At 34.6% G+C, this 21,682-nt stretch overlaps 1 protein-coding gene across 1 annotated transcript in view; it reads right to left on the reverse strand.

Moving 5' to 3' along the window:
* Positions 1-21,682, reverse strand: part of MACROD2 (mono-ADP ribosylhydrolase 2) — a 1,932,176-nt gene that overhangs the window by 1,441,952 nt on the left and 468,542 nt on the right. The window contains exon 4 of the mRNA XM_059406514.1: positions 19,174-19,203. Within this exon, the coding sequence (XP_059262497.1) occupies positions 19,174-19,203 (30 nt within the window). The remainder of the gene's footprint in view (positions 1-19,173; positions 19,204-21,682) is intronic.

Consider the following 21,682-nt stretch of genomic DNA (forward strand, 5'->3'; position numbering starts at 1 on the left):
GGAGGTTTGGGGTTTTTTTGCTTGTTTGTTTCTTTAGTTGTTTTTGTTTGTTTTGTATGCTTGTTTTGTTTAATAACTTACCTAAGCTAAATCTGTAAAATGTTTTTCCCCATGGTATTTTTTCTTATATCTTTGCTTAGGTTTTTAAATTCCCATTTTTATTTTTAATCCTAGCTTGCTATGGGCTGCCCATTTCATTGTAGTCTAGTTGTCAGCCAATGACTGGACAGTCATCTTGCTCAAACACCATTGACTGAGTTAGGCTTCCATTCTCTGCTGACAGATCTTTGTGTAGATAGGAGAGCACAATCAAAGCTCAGACTATATTCAGGTCTTCTTTGGCTTTAAATTCTTCTGGGCCTTGTGTGTCTTCTATGCATGTAGATACAGCCTCAGGATTGGCTGGGAGGATATAAAAATCTTGGAGCTGGTCTCCAAGGCACATGTTCAGCCTTGGCCAGAAATATGCTTGTCCCAAACACAGCCACAACCTCAGGCTTTGACCCTTCCCCTGGCCAAGATCTTGACTTCCACTAACAACTCTGCTGGGCATGATCATCACCACATCTGAATCAAGTGAGTCTCTTTTGACCACAGCAACACAGCCTGCCCCTTTCTGCAGAACTTCCACACTGATCAAAATAGGAAAGAAGAGATGAGAACAAGAATGTCAAGAGTTCCACCATTCTTATCTGAAGTTCAACAACTTTTGAAGCATAAATTCTTCTCAGACTATTGTATTCCAGGGTTTGATTTCCAGAGATCTGAAATGGTTGTGGGGTGTTTTTGTCCAGGTTTATAGTTGCCTTTTGGGTGGAGTCGGGAGGGCTGGGGAGGAGAGGATTTACCAACCTCCTCACTGTTATATAGCTTTAAGTCTGCTCTTTAATCACTTTCTTTTAGAGGAGAAATTCTCAAAGTGTCCTCAGATGGGCATGCCAGCTTCAGCAGGGAACTTGTTACAAATGTAAATTCTTGGGCTCCACCCCAGACCTACTAAACCAGAAACTCTGGATATGGGGCTCTGTAATCTGTGTTTTAACAAGCCCTTCAGGCAATTCTGACTGCACACTAAAGTTCAGAACCCTAATTCAGAGCATTATTTAATAATAATTGTTGTTGGAGTTCTTTATTTCAAGGGGAAATAACCAAATATAAGAAACCTTTTTAGATGTTATATCAAGGTCATTATGTATACTTTGACAAAGGATTTGAGAAGCACTGGCATATCCTCTGAACTTTCGTGTCCAAAGACTGGCATGAATTTTTCTTTTCCACTACTAGTGTTGCCTGATATGTACAAGGAAGACTAGACAAAATTTAAGAGCACCAACCTTAATATTATCTACATGCACAACTATGCTACATTCCAACTTATGGGAGCTAAGACTTAGTACTTTTGCCTTTTCTAAAATGTATGCCCAATATGACAGTTTTTCTTCACTAAAAAGACTTGGCTGTACCAAGTAATATTTTTGCAAACTGATATGTATGTTCCAAAAAGCTGCATTATTTATAGACCTGCATTTTAAAGGCAGAAGGCCATTCTTCTTTCAAACAAAAGTATCCTTAAAGTAACCATTTTGTAATTAGTGGTCCCTTTATCTCCATGAATATATGTTTAAACAATGTTTACTGAAAAAAATGCCAGTAATATATAATGTATTTACACAAAGTTTTAAAATGAAATAATATTACCTATTATTTATAGATACATGGGTATGTAGAACTATGACAAACAGAAAGATGTACATCAAATGCATGATAATGATTCTCTGTGGGTAGGAAAAATAAAACTGGGAAAATAAGTCAAAGAGGTTTTCAGTTTTATAATGATTTCTTTTATTTAAAAATATGACAAAATCCTCACAGATTCTGAGTATTGGAAATATTATTTTCTCAGGATGAAGTATAGGGAAGAACTCTTGGGTTCAAGAATGGACATTGTAGCTTACTTGAACTGCGGGACAAGTCTCAAACAGAAGGGCAGATAAGCTTAGTAATTACTGCTTCTTCTGTTCCCAGAAAATAATTCTGCATTTTCATAGCTATTTCCAGAGAATGAAAGTTAGACATAGGGAGAAGACACTGGACTTCAAGAACAAAATTTGTTATCCAGAGAAATCAAAAGAGGAGCATTTGAAGATACGTAAATTTATGGCTATGCCTTTATATCCATAATTAATTCCAGATTAACTTAAAAGCTTAAATTAATGGTGTAATGATTAAAAGACAGGGATGTTAAGTCAGAGAGACTCAATAAAAATACTGGATCTGCCAATATGCTGTCATCCTAACCTCTCTGGACTTTCAATCATTCACCCATAAAGTGAGAATAATGGTACCCATCTCCTAGGACAACTGATAGGACTGAAGGAGAAACTGCAGGTACCACCCTTAGTATGTGCCTAGAATAGAGCCAGTATCCCACAAAAGTTAGTTATTAGTATCATTTCTTTATTCATCAGTCCAACATTTAGTTGGTCAGTTCCTAGTATATGTCAGATACTCTTCACAGTTCTGAGGATATAGCAAATGAACAAGACAGACACCGCCCATGCTATCACAGAACCTATAATTAAACAGGGAAGACAGACAGTTAACCCAAGAGAACACATTAACTTGGAGACACATCAGGAAGGATTGTACTCCTAATGTGTCTAGGCCATGCAGAGAGGTCTGCTAGAGGACTACTAAACAGAGATCTAGATGATGAGTAGAAATAAGGCACAAAGAGCAGGGGATTTTGGACTAATAGGCATGTAGAATCATTGCTGGTTTAACAAAACCCAACTAGTGAATTACATTTTTTATAATTATAGTAGAAATGAGACTTAGAGATTAACAAATGTTGTGAACTATGTCCTACAAAGCTGACCCTGCAGGTATGGACATTATGTATATCACATTTGTGAATCTGAGCCCTTGGATGTGCTCAGTCTACAGGAAGTTGCAGAAATTGGCATATTTACTTTAGCAGAGGGTTTTGTGCCCCTTGCAACCATTTATGAGCCTTTTTTTTTTTTTTTTTTTTGGCCAGAAATAACCCTGCAGCAGAAGCAGAGGAACTGTTTTAGTTACAAGCTCCTAACACATCACCTCTAGTTTATCATCTCTGAGAGAATGCACTGATGTTGTACATTTTTCTATCCTCTTTCTTCTTCCTCTAAATTGTTCATAGTTGACTCTATTCACACTCCCCACACATAAGTTCTATTCATCCCTGTTTCCGAAACCATGTTTGGAGACTCAGATACTTCAGGAGCTGGAGTTTGACTTAGGTTACCTTTTCAGACCTGGAGTCTTCATACTTATCTCAGCACTGAGCCATTGGCTCCAGACCGGTGCCGAAGTCTCTGCAAATGTCATTCAGATCCAGGATGAGAGGCCTGACGGGTCTCCTCTGCAGTCCTCCAAGTTTGAGAATACCACCCCCTTTTACCCCTCATGTGTTCAGTCAGCTTCTGTTGGATTCCTCTCTTCCTCCTCCAACTTTTTAGCCCAGCTGCCTGCTGGCCAAACACATTGAATGGGCCATCAGTTCTGTTTTGTAGAATCCCTTCTTCTCCCCAGGGCCAAGTAATTGCCTGAATAGCGATATCCTGATATTTCTTGTTCCTCTTTCAGTGCTTTCAGTGATAGCCTCAGTGAATGTCCTGTTTTAAAGGATGTGTTTAGCTCACTTTTCCTGGCCTAGTAATATTGCATGAAGCTGGAATACTTCATATTCTAGGATATCATAATTTCTCACTCTGGGCATTTAAATGGTTGAAAGAAAGGTTCCTTACAACTACCACTACACAGTATGAAAGAACTGCTGTTAGAATAATCTTCTGTCTCTATTTACATGTAAAATCTTTGGGTTTACTTGGGGTTAACTAAAGCACAATTATCTGTATTATCTTCCAACAAAAGAAACTCTCCTCTACCACACACAGATATTTGGATTTCTGTTATCCAACAATTCAAGTTACTCTTCTTTATTTGGATATAACATCACCAATCTTGCAATTATCCAGCACCTTTCATCTCTCAGTTTTAGACTATAATGATAATAATAATGACAACTGCAGTAATAACCACTTTGTATTTGAGAAGCACTTTACAATGAGCAATTAGTTATTCCACCTCTGTAAAGTTGTTACATATTATAACCATCTTTTCAGAAAAGGAAACTAGGACACAAAATAATGAATTTGTCCTAACTCATAAAAAATAACAGCAAAAACAATGACTTTTGGCCAAAGACAGAACTGTATCAATAAGTGATCATGTAAAATAGAAGGACTTTCTGATAGAGGAATATCCTCAATGTCTGTGATTAGACTTCTGGCATCTCCTTGGATTTGCTGCCATTCAGAAGTGGCCAGGTTCATTCCTTCCTACACCTCACTGCATCATCTGTTTGGAATCAAATTAAGGCAGCTCCAAAGAATGGAAAATGATTCTTAACAGTGCTAAAAATAAAAAGATTTTAAAGTTGCTTTTAAAGAAATTGTCCCACCTTGTATTACTAGGGAGCCACAAAAGATACAGTAAAGAAAACCAATCTCCCCCGTAAACTGAAGGGATATAATCTAATGATCCTACAATGCAAGAGACATGACCTGTAATAAATGCTTGGACTTTTATTTCCCACTGTACCCTTACAGGTCATATTCAGAGTCTCCTTGGGGGTAAGGAATGGATATTTAAAACAGGAACTTAACAAACTTTTCCTTTGTATACTTTTGAAAAAGTGGACCTTTAATACAAGTAGATCAGCTACACAAGCATTATACCAGAGGTACTATATAATTAGGAAGATAAATAGACATATCCTGGAAGCTATGTAAAGTACTTCCTAACTCTGAGCCATTTGGTAAGGTGGATATAAATCTCTGTGTCTAAGAGCTTAGGAACCATTTAGCTAGCCAAACACAGTAGGAAAGCATATAAAAGTCCAGAATTTTTACAAGGAATTTCCATGTCTTAAAAGGGGGCTCTCAGGGTTTATTTTATTTTATTTTATTATTTTGCAATTATATATAACTATCTTTGAGTATGATATACTTATCCAAACATTTCTTGACAGAATGACTTAAACTTTACTTTTTTCCCAAAAAGTTAACTATGAAACAGAATTAAGTAACATAAATGTTAATGTTAGAATTAAGTAACATAAAATGTTACCAATTATAAAACTACATTTTAAAATGCAATCTCCCAAAATCAAAAACAAAATGAAAACAAAATAAGTTAAGTAGGTATCCACTTGAAAGCGTAAATATACAGAAAGACTATCTTTCAGAGATACATATTGAGACCAGATATGAAGAAGGAATTCATATATTAAAAGAGACATAAAAGATATAACAATTAGGGGAAAAAAACTTATTTGTATACCAATTTAAGCAAATATACTGTAAAAAATTATAAAATAGAAGGAATAGTATGAACAGTACTGGACATTTGAAGATATTATGGAGGTTTTTTTAGGTTTAAAATTCATATTTTTATGATCTTAAAATAAAAAGAGTAAAAATACACCCCCAACCTATTAAAGGTGCATGTCAAAATATTTATAGAGTATGATTCTTGGATTTGCTTCAAAATAATCTAGGTTTTTGAGTAGATGGAGGTATAGATGAAACATTAGCTGTGAACTGAAAATTGCTGAAGCTGCTTGATGAGAAAATTGAATTACTACATTACTCTACATTTCTACATATATAAAATCTACACTAAAAACTTTGAAAAATAATAATACTGTAGACTTGTCATAACAATCTTTTTGAGGTATAGAAAGTTGAATCATATTCTTTCTTACTCAAGTTGACATTTTGGTAGTTTTCAGCAGGGTCTATGATTAATTTTTTTTCAATATATATATGAAAATGTCTGTTTTTGTATTAATATTGAATGATAGTTTTTGTGGATAAAGAAGTTCCAGGATAATATCCATTTTTCCCAAATGTTATGTTGTTGCCTTTTGGCATCTATTGTTGCTGATAATTCCACTGTCAGTCTACAAGTTGTTTCTTACACAAAATTCTTTCTGGTGTCATTAAATTTTTACCTTTCTCTTCATATTTACAGATTCACTATAATGCTTGATTTAATTTTTTCTCACTAGAAATCAGTATGTGCATTTTATGGGATAACTTATCTCTGAAGCAATTCTGAAAAATTATCAACTATCATCTCTTCAAATATTGCCTTTCTTTCTTTTATTTTCTGGAATTCCCATTGTATACATATTGGATGCTCTTCTGTCTTCATATTTACCATTTTTATCTCTGTGATGCATTGTGGGTAATTCCTACAGTATTATATTCTAAGTCATTAATTCTCTCTTTGGTTATGTCTAATATTTTATACATATTTGTTTTAGAGTTTTTAAATTTCATATATTTCACTAATATTCCTAATATTTCACATTAGGATTTCAATTTCTCTCTTTCTCACATCTGTCTCTTTTTGTTATTTTATCATTTTCTTAGAGTTTGGACTTTCATTTTTAGACTTTTAATCTTATAAAACATATTGATTGGTACTTTCTAGTAGGATGCTGTCTGGCTACCTTAGTTTCATGGGAGTCTAGCTTTAATTTTTAAAGATTTACTTATTTATTTTAGAGAGAGAGAGCAAGTATACACATAGGGGTTAGGGCAGAGAGAGAGAATCTGAAGCAGACTCCTTACTTAGCATGAGTCCATCATAGGATTTGATTTCATGACCCACGAGATCATGGCCTGAGCCAAAACCAAGAGTCAGATGCTTAACCAACTGAGTCACCCAGGAGCCCTGATTAGGAGGTCTAGTCTTGATGCTCATTGTGACTTTTACATATTTGGTGTGCATTTTGGACTGATTCCTGTTTTTTCAGAATACACTATCTTTTAGAAGAGTTTTAGTTTTATGGAGAAATTGAGAAGATAGTACAGATAGTTCCCATGTACTTACACTCAGTTCCCTTATTATTAATATTTTAAATGAGTATGGTACATTTGTTGTAATTTATGAACTAATATTGACATATTATTATTATCTAAGTTCCATAGTTTACTCACATTTTCTTAATTTTACCTAATGTTTTCTTCTGTTCCAGAATACCCTCTAGAATACTACATTTCAGTGAGCTGATAAATCTCATTATATTCCTCTTAGTTTTGAGAGTTTCTCAGATTTTTCCTAGTTTTTGATGGCCTTTATAGTTTTGAGGTATACTGATCAAATATTTTTTAGAATACCCTTCTATTAAAATTTCTCTGGGGGTGCCTGGATGGCTCAGTCAGTTAAGTGTCCAACTCTTACTGTTGGCTCAGGTACTGATCTGACAGTTGTGGGATTGAGACCCACATCAGGCTCTGCACTAGGCACTGAGTCTCCTTCAGATTCTCTCTCTCTCTCCTTCCTGCTCATTCTCTCTATTATAAAAATAAATAAAATCTTTAAATAAAGTAAAGTAAAATAAGTTTGATATATCACTCAATTAGATTAGAGTTATAGATGAAATAATGTGAAAATGAAAACAGCATTTTCATTTAATCATATTAAAGGTACATCTTATCAGCGTGATTCATCACTGCTGGTTGTGACTTTGATTACTTGGGTTAGGTAGCATTTATCAGCCTTCTCCACTTTAAATTTCCTCATGTGTTTTGTATTTTCTGATACTTACATCATTTTGGCAGGGCTTTTTCTTTTGTGAGAATACCCTGTGGCCTAAGTATTGGGCATTTACCTCCAGAGTGGTTTTAAATTTGCTTTTGATAATAACCCCAAGGACCAATTTTTATGTTAATTTGTTGGGTTTGGGATTCTTAGACATAAGTAATATAAATTTAAATACTAAACACAATGAAGTTGCAGGCTTGGGATACTTAATTTTTAGGTGGGTGAGGGGTATAGGAATCTTCTTTATACCTTTCTTGAGCTAATAGGGAATTTTTTCAAGTGTAACAGATCTTGGCTTTGGATGAGAATCTAAGCTTTAACCTCCAACTTTATACAGTCCTATTTTGTATCCCCAAATGAGAACAAGTCTCATACCCTGGTATCTAATCCCCCATCACCATGTATACTACCACAAAGGCATCAATAATATATAGTCTATATTATAGTTCTAATTCACTTTTTTTTTCAGTACTCCCTTGTTTATAGATCCAAGGATATAATCCTTGTTTATATCCAAGGATTGCCATTCCTACTTGCAAGCTGTCTGATATACTTAAATTAATTTTTTATTATATTTTACCCATAATTTATGTGAGTTTGTTGCAAAAAGGTTTTCTGATTTCCTCAGTCTACTATATTTTTTGTGTCTAAAATCCTTCCCTCAGTGTTGCTGGGTCTCTTTGCCCCAATAATACATGTGTGAAAAATCCCCTCCCATGTTATCTGTTCTGCAATGATACCACTATTTTATCCAAAATTTTCTAAGTTTCAATGCTTAATATTATTAACAGGGAAAATAGCTATCACAACGCACATAGAATATTTCTTCACATAACTCAATGAAAGATTTAATAAAGATAAGATGTATCATTTTAATTTAAGTGCAATTCAGATTTTAAAATAAGTTGAACTTCAGCCATGAAAACTCAAGAGTAAATATCTTTACAGATCCACTGTGACTCATGATGGGGTTACATCCTGATAAACCCATTATAAGTTGAAAATGTCGTAAGTCAAAAATGCATTTAATGCGCCCAACTACCAAATATCATAGGTTAGCTTAGCCTACCTTAAATGTGCTCAGAACACTTCTATTAACCTATAATTGGACAAAATCATCTAACACAAAGTCTGTTTTATACTAAAGAGTTGGATACTTCATGTAATATACAGAACACTAAACTAAAAAAGAAAGAACAAAATTGTTGTATGGGGACAGAAGGGTTGTAAGCATATCAGTATTTTACCCTCATGATCTTATGAATGACTGGGAGTTATGGTTTACAGCCACTGCCCAGCATCAGAAGAGTATCATCTCACATATCACTAGCCTGGGAAGAGATTAAAATTCAAAATACAGAGTACAGTTTTTATTGAGTGTTTATAGCTTATGCACCTTCACAGTCTCAGAAAACTCTCAAACTGTTAAGTGAGCAACCATCTGTATTTTTCTTCTAAAGGTCGAACACAAGGATCGAACAAAGGTTTTATGAAACACCCACAAGCTAATGAAATAAAGCCTACATCAGAGAAAAGAATCTATTATCTTTAATAAAACAAAACTATGAACCTAAAAGGTGATTATTTATTTTAATTAATCATAAAATAGAGGTTCTGGGGTCAATGTTCACACTTCTATTTCTAAGTTACCTCCCATTTTCATATCTTAATATTTTAAATTAGAAGTATATTACAAAATCAATTCATTATTTTCAATGAGAAACCTCATCAAGTAAAATATTAAGTGATTACTGCCCATAATTTTTATTGTCCAATGCTTTTCAAGTATAAGGTTCAACAGCTAAGCCAACTATCTTAAAAACTTTTCCTACGGTGTGTCCTTAATCCTATTTCTAAATGAAAGTCGAATCTCATTAACTGGCACATTAGTACTTTAAAATTTTGCTGATGAATCCAACCAAGAAAAATCAATAATGAAAATAATATTTCTGATTGAAAGTTATAACTGGTAAAATACCTGCAATGTGACAAAGCGTGAATGAAAGAAAAGAGCTTTCCCTTCTTTCCATTGAATCCATGGAAGGCAAATTTTGTGTATATCATTTTTGCATCTATACAAATAAATATTGTTCTCTTTATCCTCCAGGATTCAAGGCATATAATCATAGTATTTAATGAAAATTATGAAATTCTGGTTATATAAACTTTTATAAATAAAAGTAAATACAATGCTTAAAATAATTACTGCATAATTATAAATATGATCTTCAGGTTGTGTGTTATACACATTTTTAAAGTTTTGTTTCTTTCACTTAGAGATCACCTAAAGATAAAGAAATTATCTTTGCAGAGCAATCTATACAAAACTGAAATATCTAAACATGTAAAGAATCCAGGAAAAGAATAATATCTCAAAATTAAAATAAAGTGTCTACTATATAGTAGAAGCTGCCAGGGCTGTAAAGATAAGTAAAAAAAAGTTTTTGTTCTCAGGAAGTTTATTCCCTAATTGGAAAATGTATCCAGGTTCTATCAGCTATGGCTAGTAGAGTGAGAAGAGGCATATAATCTGCATAGGGCTGCCCCTCTGACATGGTTTTTAGATGGTGCAGTTTTGCTTAGAAAGGGGAGTAGATACTGAGTCAATATGAAGAATAACTTTAAAATTTAGTTTTAGAATAAAGGCATCATGGTGATCAAAGTTAGAGGTATATAAACAAAGCATGCCCTTGGAATGGCCATTACAATAGGAAAGTTCAAGCATAGACATAACCTGGACCTTATACCCTTATCCTTCCTCCACCAGGAAGCATCTGGGAGGCTTAATGACAAATGGCAGGCAGGATTAGGGCAACCACTGCTGGGTCAAACTTCTAAGAATAGAACTAGACAAACTTATGTGGAATGAGGAAATCATATACTAAAATTCAGCTGGTGTGGGCAGCTGCAGAGCTCGTCCCTAGACTGAGATGCATGCAGGTAAGGTAATCAGAGGAGAAGACACGGCAGGGAGGAACCTGTTTTGGGGATGACCACTTTGCCCAGGTTTCTCTGGTAGAGGTTTGCAGCCAACAGCACTAGCACCAGAGTTCCTTTCTTCAATTCTAACACTGTTGACCCCATTTTAAGTGACATACCTGGATGGTCAGAGGAAACTGTCTAACCAAGGTCAGATACTATGACTGATAAACAGTAAGGGGTATCAATGAAGTACAGCAGGATATCTATATGAAATCACACAGCAGGAAATAAAACTGAGTGGGTTTTATATTCTTCTTCTCCTGGTAAAAGATATTCATCCTCTAAGTGTCACCTCTTCTGGAAAGTCTTCCTTAACTACTCCAAGATGTTGACTTCATCTTTTCTGCTTCATTTTTCCTGTATTAAGAACCTTTCTAGTTTTTAAGATACTAATGGGTAAATAAAAATTTATAGTTCTAACTGTACCTATTTATAAAATCTTTGCATCTCAATGTCAAAACTAGTTTATAAGAGGTAATCCAACATGCTCTTGAAGGGAGAAAGAGGGAAAAAAAGGAAGGAAGGAAAGAAAAAAGGGAGGGGACGAGGAAGGAAGAGGGAGAAGAGAGAAGGGAGGAAGTAAGGACAAAGGTAGGCTGGTTCAGTACATAGCTGAATGTTGGCAGAGCTGGCCTGGCTCCGGCCCCTACATCTCCTTCCCCTCTCTTTCCTCACTTCTCTGTCTCCTGATCTCTAGCAGGCTTAACCTCCTGCAGTGTCTAAGATCAGTCCTACCTGACACAGTCAAGATTTAAGCCTGTTTTCTTTTTCTTTTTTAAATTTCTTTTCAGCATAACAGAATTCATTGTTTGTGCACCACACCCAATGCTCCATGCAATACATGCCTTCCTTAATACCCTCCACCTGGCTCCCCCAACCTCCCACCCCCCGCCCCTTCAAAACCCTCAGATTGTTTTTCAGAGTCCATAGTCTCTCATGGTTCACCTCCCCTTCCAATTTCCCTCAACTCCCTTCTCCTCTCTAACTCCCCATGTCCTCCATGTTATTTGCTATGCTCCACAAATAAGTAAAACCATATAACTGACTCTTTCTGCTTGACTTATTTCATTCAGCATAATCTCTTCCAGTCCCACCCATGTTGCTACAAAAGCTGGGTATTCATCCTTTCTGATGGAGGCATAATACTCCATAGTGTATATGGACCACATCTTCCTTATCCATTTGTCCATTGAAGGGCATCTTGGTTCTTTCCACAGTTTGGTGACCGTGGCCATTGCTGCTATAAACACTGGGGTACAGATGGCCCTTCCTTTCACTATATCTGTATCTTTGGGGTAAATACCCAGTAGTGCAATGGCAGGGTCATAGGGAAGTTCTATTTTTAATTTCTTGAGGAATCTCCACACTGTTCTCCAAAGTGGCTGTACCAACTTGTATTCCCACCAACAGTGTAAGAGAGTTCCCCTTTCTCCACATCCTCTCCAACATATGTTATTTCCTGTCTTGCTAATTTTGGCCATTCTAACTGGTATAAGGTGGTATCTCAATGTGGTTTTAATTTGAATCTCCCTGATGGCTAGTGATGATGAACATTTTTCATGTGTCTGATAGCCATTTGTTTGTCTTCATTGGAGAAGTGTCTGTTCATATTTTCTGCCCATTTTTTGATGATTAAGCCTGTTTTCTATTGTTTAGCATCACATCCCTTCCTGTAGCTCCACTCCTAAGATTGGGTTCCTGCAGACCAGCAAAGCCAGGGTTCCTGAATTTCTCTTACCATGCTGCTCTCTCATGACTGAGACTACTCTCCAGGCCCATGGGTGGGACCCCTTCACCTACTGAGCACAGGCCAGCTGGCTAACTCACTGCCAGACATGCTTGATGACCTCAGGGGCAACCCCAACAACCTACCTGCTTTCACTAGCCTTGGTCACTCACTGCTGACCATTATCCAAGATTCCTCCCAGCAAGCCTGAGGCCTGGGCCAGATCTCAATGTTCAACAAGAGTGAAAACACAGAATCTGTGTGGGGAGTGATATATGCCAGGGGCAAACCAATTGGTGTATAGAAAGAGGGTGAGAAGGCATTCCACTTTGCTTGTGAATGTTTACAAAGTAATTTATGAAAATACACCCACTTAAACACACTCAAAAAGCTCTTGAAATAAGTTGTTTTTCATGTTAGGAATTCTTGGTAACAAATCGGATTTTTCATGAAAAGAAGTTTTTGTTTTTGTTTTCCAGATATTTGTTCTGCTTTTTAAAGAAGAAATCTGGTGTCTGAAACCTTTGAAAGAACCTGGAGAATTCTATCAATGAAACAGGGACCATGATTAGTCACAGGGAAAGGGCTGTGCTTATTGCCAAATCAATAATTAAAACTGACACATAGTAGTTACTGAACTAGTATTTGCTGAATGAATGAATGAATGGATATCTGCACATCTGTGTGTCTGTATGTAGAAAAAGATGATGGGTGAGTGAGGAAACACTGATGGCATAACACCAACTAGTTTTATGATTTTAGGGCTTTTGAAGCATGCATTTTGACACCTCACACAAACTGCATGAACAAATAAGTGGCCATTAATAACAAAAAGGAATTATCTCTGCACATAGTATTGTCCAAACAAGAAATAAAAGACTTCAGAGAAACAGTTTCTAACCCAAGGCCAGTGAACCTTGCTAATCTAAGGGGGCACAAAAAAGAGCAAGAAACCTTTGGAAATAGTAAAGGTGATAATATATGCTATATTCTCATTCTAGAAAAATGGCTTTCCTATACAATCCATCTGAGTGGGCCTGAGTGTTTCTTTAGTGATAGTTGCTTACACTTAGAGTTTTTAAGATTAACCTGCCATAGAGTCACCTCAAGGATAAGCTAGAAAATTATAGCATTGATACAAATATATGTGTGTATGTGATTAAAACAGCAGTCCTACTAAGTTTTGTATAAAAACCCAACCTTAAATTGCCACTCTATCAGGAAATGTTACTTTAAAATCTAATATTATGTCTCAGATTTCAACACTCAGAAGATTTGACAGAGTGGTAAAGAAAGCAAATCCCATAAATAATGTCCTATTTGGTTTCTATCAGCAGTTACTGGTCTTACATTAATTATTATGACAACGAGAGGAGAAAAAACATTATCTAAAGTAAGAGACTGTAAATTATCTTCTGATCTATTTAATGTAATGATCTAAAGGAATTGAGGAATTAGCTCTTTAATTCTGATTTTCCTTTGTTAAATAATAAAATGTGTAACTCTTTTTCTTTAAAAAAAAAATCAATTTTCCTTCCTAATTCTGCTTCTTCACATAATTTGAAGCTAAATGCAAAGGTTGTTTTTTTTTTATATATATATATATTCCAAAAGTGTACCACAGGACTTTGTACATGTAAAACATTCTTATTACAGATGAGTGAACAGGTATTTAAAATACAGTGTATTCTAAGACTGAACCTTAAATATACAAAAAAGGTACATGAATCTGGGTAGCAATCCAAAACATGTTCAAATTATCAATTGAGTTTGAGACTTGTGAAAATAAGCCAAGGAAAACATCATCCATATCTCAAATGCATGTTTCCCCATCTCCTCATTCATTTTTCCCGGTGTAAACAGTTATCTACCTGTACACAGAAACAGCAAATCTAAAGAGCAAACACATATTAAAAACCACAGAGCAAAGACAAAGAGCTCTAGAGTAGAAATCAAGAACCTTGTTTTCTCATTCAACATTTACCCTTTATAAGCTGTATGGCATCAAAGAAGTCAGCAAATCCCCCAGAGTTTCATTTTCCTCACCATTAATTTAATAATAATAATAATAATAATAATAATAATAAACACTGATATCATTTGAACATGGTGGCAGAGACAATCGCTATGTATTTACCACACCATTTCTTCTTCCTGGAAACTCTGGAAGACTCCATTCCTCCCAACTTTCCTTGTAGTTAGGTTGGGGTGATGAACACCTGCCTGAATTCCAACCAATGAAATACTAACAGAAGTGATATAAGACATTCCCAAACTGGTCTGTAAATATATTTTACAAAATCCTCCAGCTCTCTCCTCCTGCTTTGTGACATTCTTAGCAGCTACACATCACACGGTGTAGCTACAAGATAAAAACAGCCCAAGTCTCTGTATTGCCACCTATAGGATAGTTAGGAGTGCCAACAGTCCTATTCAATAAATAAAACTTATTTTATTAAGCCACAAAGATTTTTAGGCTTACTGGCTACCACACATAATATAGCCTATGCTTACTAATGAAATGACTAAATTATCTGGTTTATATATCAACATGCCAAACAGCTAGCTATACAGGGTAGTACTGGTAGCAATGATAGAAAGCTTGTAAAAAACTATTACAAATTCTAAGGGTTTTTTTTAGCATTATAATGGTATGCAAAGGTAATGTAAAGGCTTCCTGAAACGTAGAATCCAGTCATCACAGACCAGCCACATACTTTTGTAAGAAATTAGTATTTGTCTCTCCTTTTAACATATCCAGGAAATAAAGACAGAAATGATCAAATTTACTAAGCATTTCACCTGAAATGATTAGGTAGTTGTGACCCCATCACCAGTGTTCATTATAATGAATACAGTCAGGGACGCTAAATTCCTAGAAAGAACAACCTCTAGCCCAAAGATAAAAATTCACACCAATGGGAAGAGATTCTCTCACTTTCAAATCAGAACTGAGAGGATGATTGAGGCCATTTTTTTTTTTTTTTTTTTTTAAATCGCCTTTTAGGAAACTTCTCTTCTTGGTTTATAAGCATTCAGAAAAGAACAACAAAATGTAAAGATTTTACAGATAATTTAATTTTATATACACTGATTTTGTCTTATTTTGTCTAAATTTCAAGTACTACTTACATACAATTGGGGCGAAGCCTTCTTGAGGGCCCGAAGAAATGGCACTTAAGATAACATTATTTTTTTTTCTGCAGTGTCGAATTTTCTTGATCAGATTGTTCAGTCAATCAAAGAATTATTCCCTTTAGAGGCTTTTGAAGGGATATTAATTCAAGTCAATAAAGGAAACCTCAATTAAATCCAAGAGAATTACATCAATTCAATTGTCCCTTATTGGATGATTATTAAGAATTATTTTATAAATATCACTGACAGGATTAAAAAGATTTGTCATAGAATCAGAAGACCAAAATTCCATTCAGAAAGGACTAAAAATATTCCTTAAATTTAATTTTTAAATATAGCTTTCCAAAAATCAGACATACTTTAGAGCAATCCTGACATGTCTAGAAGTGCATAAATAAATTTAAACCCATCAATGACCTACTTTAAAGAAAGAAATTACAGCCATCTTAAATACTTGTAATTTATCTTTATGATGATGCCAAGTCACTAATTTTAGAATTCAGAAATTAGAAATTATGGCATAAACTGCATTTTAGCAAAATCAACCATCTAGAGGAAGAAGTAAAGTATATACTTCAGGTAAATAGAAACCTGAATTTGCCTATTCCTGAATTTCTTGACACTGCTAAAAATTCATGATATTATCTTCTCACACAGATTAGAAGAACCATAAGAACATACAGGCCAAACACTAGAATTAGTTCTATGGACACCAACTGTATTTCCATGCATTAAAAACAAAGCAGCGTGGCAAGGCTTTCTGAACAGTAGCTGGCCTTCCCATCATGGCAGGAACTACTTATTGCCTATCAAATCCTCCACTATCCCCTTCCTTCTTAGGGGACAGAACACCACTTCTATTCCATTTTTAGGTATTTATCTGAAGAAAATGAAAAGGCTAACTCAAAGAAACAAGCACCCCTATGTTCATCACAGCATTATTTACAATAGGCAATATATGGAAGCAACATAAATATCCAGGGACAGACGAATGGATTGAAATATAGGAGATCATGTGTGTGTGTGTGCGCACACACACACAACAGAACAGTACCCATCAATAAAAAGAATGATATATTGCCACTTGCAATAACATGGATGGACCTAGAAGGTAGTATGCTAAGTTAAATATGTCAGACAAAGACAAATACCATATGATTTCATTCATATGTGGAATCTAAAAAGCAAAATATCATTAAAAAATAAAATAAAAAACAAAACAGATAAGCAATAAAACAAAATAAAACAGACTCAAAGATACAGAGAACAAACTGATGGTTGCCAGAGGGCAGGAGGGTAAGGGGATGGATGAAATACGTAAAAGAAATTAAGAGGTACAATCTTCCAATTATAAAAGAAATAACACATAAGGATGTAATGTGCAGCATAGAGAATACAGTCAATAATATTATAACAACTTTGTAGGGTAACAGATAACTAGACTTATAGTGACCATTTCATAATGTTTGTAAATATTGACTCATTACGTTGTACACTTAAAACTAATACAACACTGTATGTCAACTCTTCTTCTATAAGAAAAGAACAAATAGGAAGGAAAGGGGGAAGAAGAGAGGGGGGAGAGGGAAGGGAGGGGAAGAGAAGAGGTAAAGAAAGGAAAAAAGAAGGAAAGAAAGAGTCTCACTCTCTCTGGTAGTGAGGTCTAAATAACCTGCAGAAACTTCTCTGACCCTGTTCTTGGTTCCAACTAAAAAGAACTTTTTTAAATATGTCACTCCACTTGTCACTCCTTCCTCTAATACAGATGACCTAATACCCATCTGCTGTATGCCAGAAGTACAAAGTTCTTCCCCCTTCCCCCCATGGCCATTCGAAACAAGCATGTTTTTTCCTTAAAATTCTGTTTGTGATTATCTACGCTTGGTTGAAACAAAAGACTTAAACTTGGCACATGTCAACCTGTGTATCTGAGATTTTCCTCTATGAAAATATATTGTTATTTTTATTCCCTTTGTAAAGCAGTTAAGATCACCACGTTTTAAATAGAAAGGTATCATGGATAAGAAATAACCAGTATTAGTTAAATATAACCTAGCCAGAATAAAAAAAGAAAAGAAAATACAACATTAAGCACTTTTTCATGAGTGCATTGCTTCCTGGAATGAAATTATATGTATCCATTAATGACCCTTTGATAAGTTTAAGGCTAATGTAGACTTTCAGAGAAAACTACTTAAAGAAAATAACCATCTTTTAGGGGCGACCTTTTTTTATTTTTTGCCATCTTTTGTACTCCTCCTGACCCCCATATCTATAATGGCTAGAGCCATTTATTTACTCCAGTTACTACCATGGACCTGAGTTCCATGTACTAGGAAAAAAGAACAGAAAATTAAGAGCTTGAATGCTTGATGACACCATGGAATTACCATACAACCAGTCTAGTTTACATCTAGACTACTTGTACATGAGACAGATTTATCCTATTTAACAGTATTCATCAAATTGCTAAAATACCAAAATTTTGTTTTATAAGAAAATCAGCACTACGGGCAATTTATTTTAATGTCTTCTTGACAAGAGACACCTAGAAATAAAAATTTACTGGGATATTCCCAGTAAAATTTCCCAAGGAAAAATTTCCCTTCTCATTTCCCAAAATTACAATGTGAAATCTTATCAATTTATATTTTCTAAAGTAATTTAAGGAAGAAGACAAGAGATACTCTGTCATAGAATGTGCATTAACACGTGATAATATAAAGAGTACTTTCTCGATTGAACTGTTTTTCTATTATTTCTATTTCCAGGATTCTGTTTTCTAAAAATCTATTGATTCCTATATAGGAACAATGATTAACATTTTAGTTTCCAAATAAAATTTACCCAGTAACTTCTTCATGATAGCCAGAAAATTTTTTGAAAGCCTAAAGTTCTGTGCAATCACATTTTCTGCAACTATGTATATGAAAAGAGGGAGCAAAGGGAAAAGAAAAGTAAAAGAAAAAGAGAGAAAACAAATGTACTTATATCCATCTGGGTCTTAAATGAGAAGCACCCTATCTATTGTATAGTTTTCCTCCTACTATATTATATATAGATGGACTAGGAAAACTTTCATCTTTCAACATCTCCACGATTTTAGTAATAATAAAAAAATTCCTAGTATAGGAATCTCTCTTCTTCATCCCAATTTGATCTCATTCATTCTCCTCTAAACAAGCTAAGAGAAAAAGCAAAGTCCCAAGAGTAGTATCTTTTTATTTGTCACAGTAAGTGGCTGATGTATCAAGCTCTCACACTACAAAGCCATAGCTTTTTTTTTTTAAGTCATTATGATGAAAAAAGAAAAATACCTAAATCCACAAGTTTCCAAATGTACTGTTTTAGAATTTATATTAAATGTGACTCCATCACCTACTACATGTGTATTTGTCTCAATAGCTTAGGGCTGTTACAGCTTGTGCCAAAGTAAAATACAGTTTGAGGAGAAAAGAAACAGTATTCCACATATTTTGAAGTCTTAAAATAACATTAAGGCAAACCAATGTATTTACTTTTATTGTAAGTTATTTTCTAGAAGATTATCACTTTTGTGGTTAATAATTATAGCTAAATTAATTTTCTTTAAAGTGTCATAGAACTTAATATCTTGTGGTTGGTGTGGTTAAAAATATATTTTAAAATAAGTGATGTTCAGGACTTACCACCTCCTCCTCCAAGAAGACTGGCATTTGCTGTTTAAAACAAAACAAACATAAAAAACATTAAATAATACATAAGAACTATTTAAAGCAAAACAAACAAAAAACATAAAATAATACATAAGAACTATCATATGCCAGATAGTTTAAGAAAAAGCTGGTGGTGATCATGTCTCAGAAATACACAAAGAGTCACATAATGTACTTTCATATAAGGATAGATTTTATTACTCTTTATGATGGTATGAAAATTAAAATAATTCACTATCTCTTTTTTTCTCTTCAAATGACTATATTTATATGTATTCCCTTCTAATAAAATGAAGTACATATTGTGATTCTTTTATTTTCTATTCTGTATCTAAATTAATCTTCTATATTCTCTGATTTATCAAGTAGAGATAGAATAATGTTATTTAGGCAATTCAGCAGTTTCAAAGGACAATGTAACATAAAAGAATAATAATTTGAATAAAACATCATCAAATAAAGCTATCCTAAGACATTGTGCAGTAAGAACCCTTAACCAGTAACAGATTTATTACTTTTAGCACTAACTTTTTCTTTGAGGAAAATAAAAGCATTTTTGTAAAACAATATTGTGCCATATCTTACATAGTTACACATTATCCTAGCACACAGATTTATAGAAGCCAAATAACAAGCAAAGTATAAGATAATTCTACTTGAATTTCTTTCAAGAGGTCAAATATTCATAAAATTCCATTGAAGGTTTCTGCTGAAGTAGTAAACAACCTTATGCCTACGTTTATCTAATCATTATAACATCCAGAAAACAAAAGGTTATACAAACTGCACTGAGCTTTATTCCATAGAGTTCTTATGTATCCTAGGCATAATCTCACGCCATTATAAAAAAAGAAATCCAACAACAGTACAAAGAAAGTGTGTGGCATCCAGGGTCTCTTTCTTTGTGTAAAAACTTGAACTACCAAAACACAAACAAACAAAAAAACAACCAAAGAAATCATTTAGGAAAGAGAAGTAGGAGTCTTTAACTTGAACTTCAGTGTGCTGTCCACAAACCATTACAGTAATTAAGAGAAGCAAATACCTAAGCGTTACTGATCCCATCAATAAGTAATGGATCATTTTAGCAACAAATGCCCATATTCATAATTTCATGAGGTTAACTATGTGATAATTTTATACAACACTAAAGTTTACCATGAAAATGTATAGAGACAACATTCTTTTTAAGGTTATCAATATGTCAATATTAGAGCATCAAATCTTATTTCATATTATCTTCCAAGGACAGGACAATCTAATTGCTGCTTTTGCCTTCCTCTCAGTACTATTTCCACAAACATGAACTAGATAGCAATGGCATTTATCAATCATAAATAAAACACACTTCTGATGTCATAAAAACAGATGGTAGCCAGGACTTAATGTCCTGCACTGAATCAAAATTTGTACCTGTTAAAGTGGTACCTTGTTGCAAGGGCATGAGGAAAGAAGTTGTGAATTCTATTTTGGTTCCTACACCCTTCAGTGAATGGCAGGATTTCCATGATCAACCCATGTCTCTTGGCTAATTCAAGTATTTTCTAAAATCTCAGCTACCTACATTTATAAAACCATATGGCACTTCACACTCCTACTGATTATTTATTAATTTTTAAAATTATTTATTTTTATATGTCACTGAGAACTACTTCCCTATCTGTAAGTTTTCCAGATCCCTGAAACTCTGTTTTCTTCCACCCTTCACATATTCAGTCATAAAGAAAAAGGTATTTCCAAGAACAAACAACAATGAATGGTAGCTTTTCACTCAAATTATCATGGCCAGGAGCACAATAACACAATGCAGCTACTTTTACCTAATGTTTAGCTCAATAAAGATAGAGGTCACCTGTTTTGAGAACATAGCCCAAGGTCCATCTGTTTAACTAGGCACTTATCCAATAGATGAGGGTAGATGAATAGGCATAGGTACAGGAACTAGAACCCCAGTCCTGGAAAACTATCAAGTCAATTTATGTCAGATGTGTGCTCATGTCTAGATAAGTGTATCTGGTCACATTTTAATATCAACATAGAATTACTTTACCAAACTGTGGCATTCTGCATAGTGTACCACCACTGTGTGTGTGTGTGTGTGTGTGTGTGAGAGAGAGAGAGAGAGAGAGAGAGACAAGAGGGGACATGAAATGGCATCAGGAGAGGGAGAGAGAATCTTTTCTTCTTTTTTTTTTTTAATTTCTTTTCGGGCGTAACAGTATTTCATTGTTTTTGCACCATACCCACTGCTCCATGCAATACGTGCCCTCCTTAATACCAACCACCTGGCTCCCCCAACCTCCTACCCCCCGCCTCTTCAAAATCCTCAGATTGTTTTTCAGAGTCCATAGTCTCTCATGGTTCACTTCCCCTTTCAATTTCCCTCAACTCCCTTCTCCTCTCCATCTCCCCATGTCCTCCATGTTATTTGTTATGCTCCACAAATAAGTGAAACCATATGATAATTGATTCTCTCTGCTTG

This window comes from Mustela nigripes, chromosome 7, assembly GCF_022355385.1.
Source record: "Mustela nigripes isolate SB6536 chromosome 7, MUSNIG.SB6536, whole genome shotgun sequence".
In the NCBI taxonomy this organism is placed as follows: Eukaryota; Metazoa; Chordata; class Mammalia; order Carnivora; family Mustelidae; genus Mustela; species Mustela nigripes.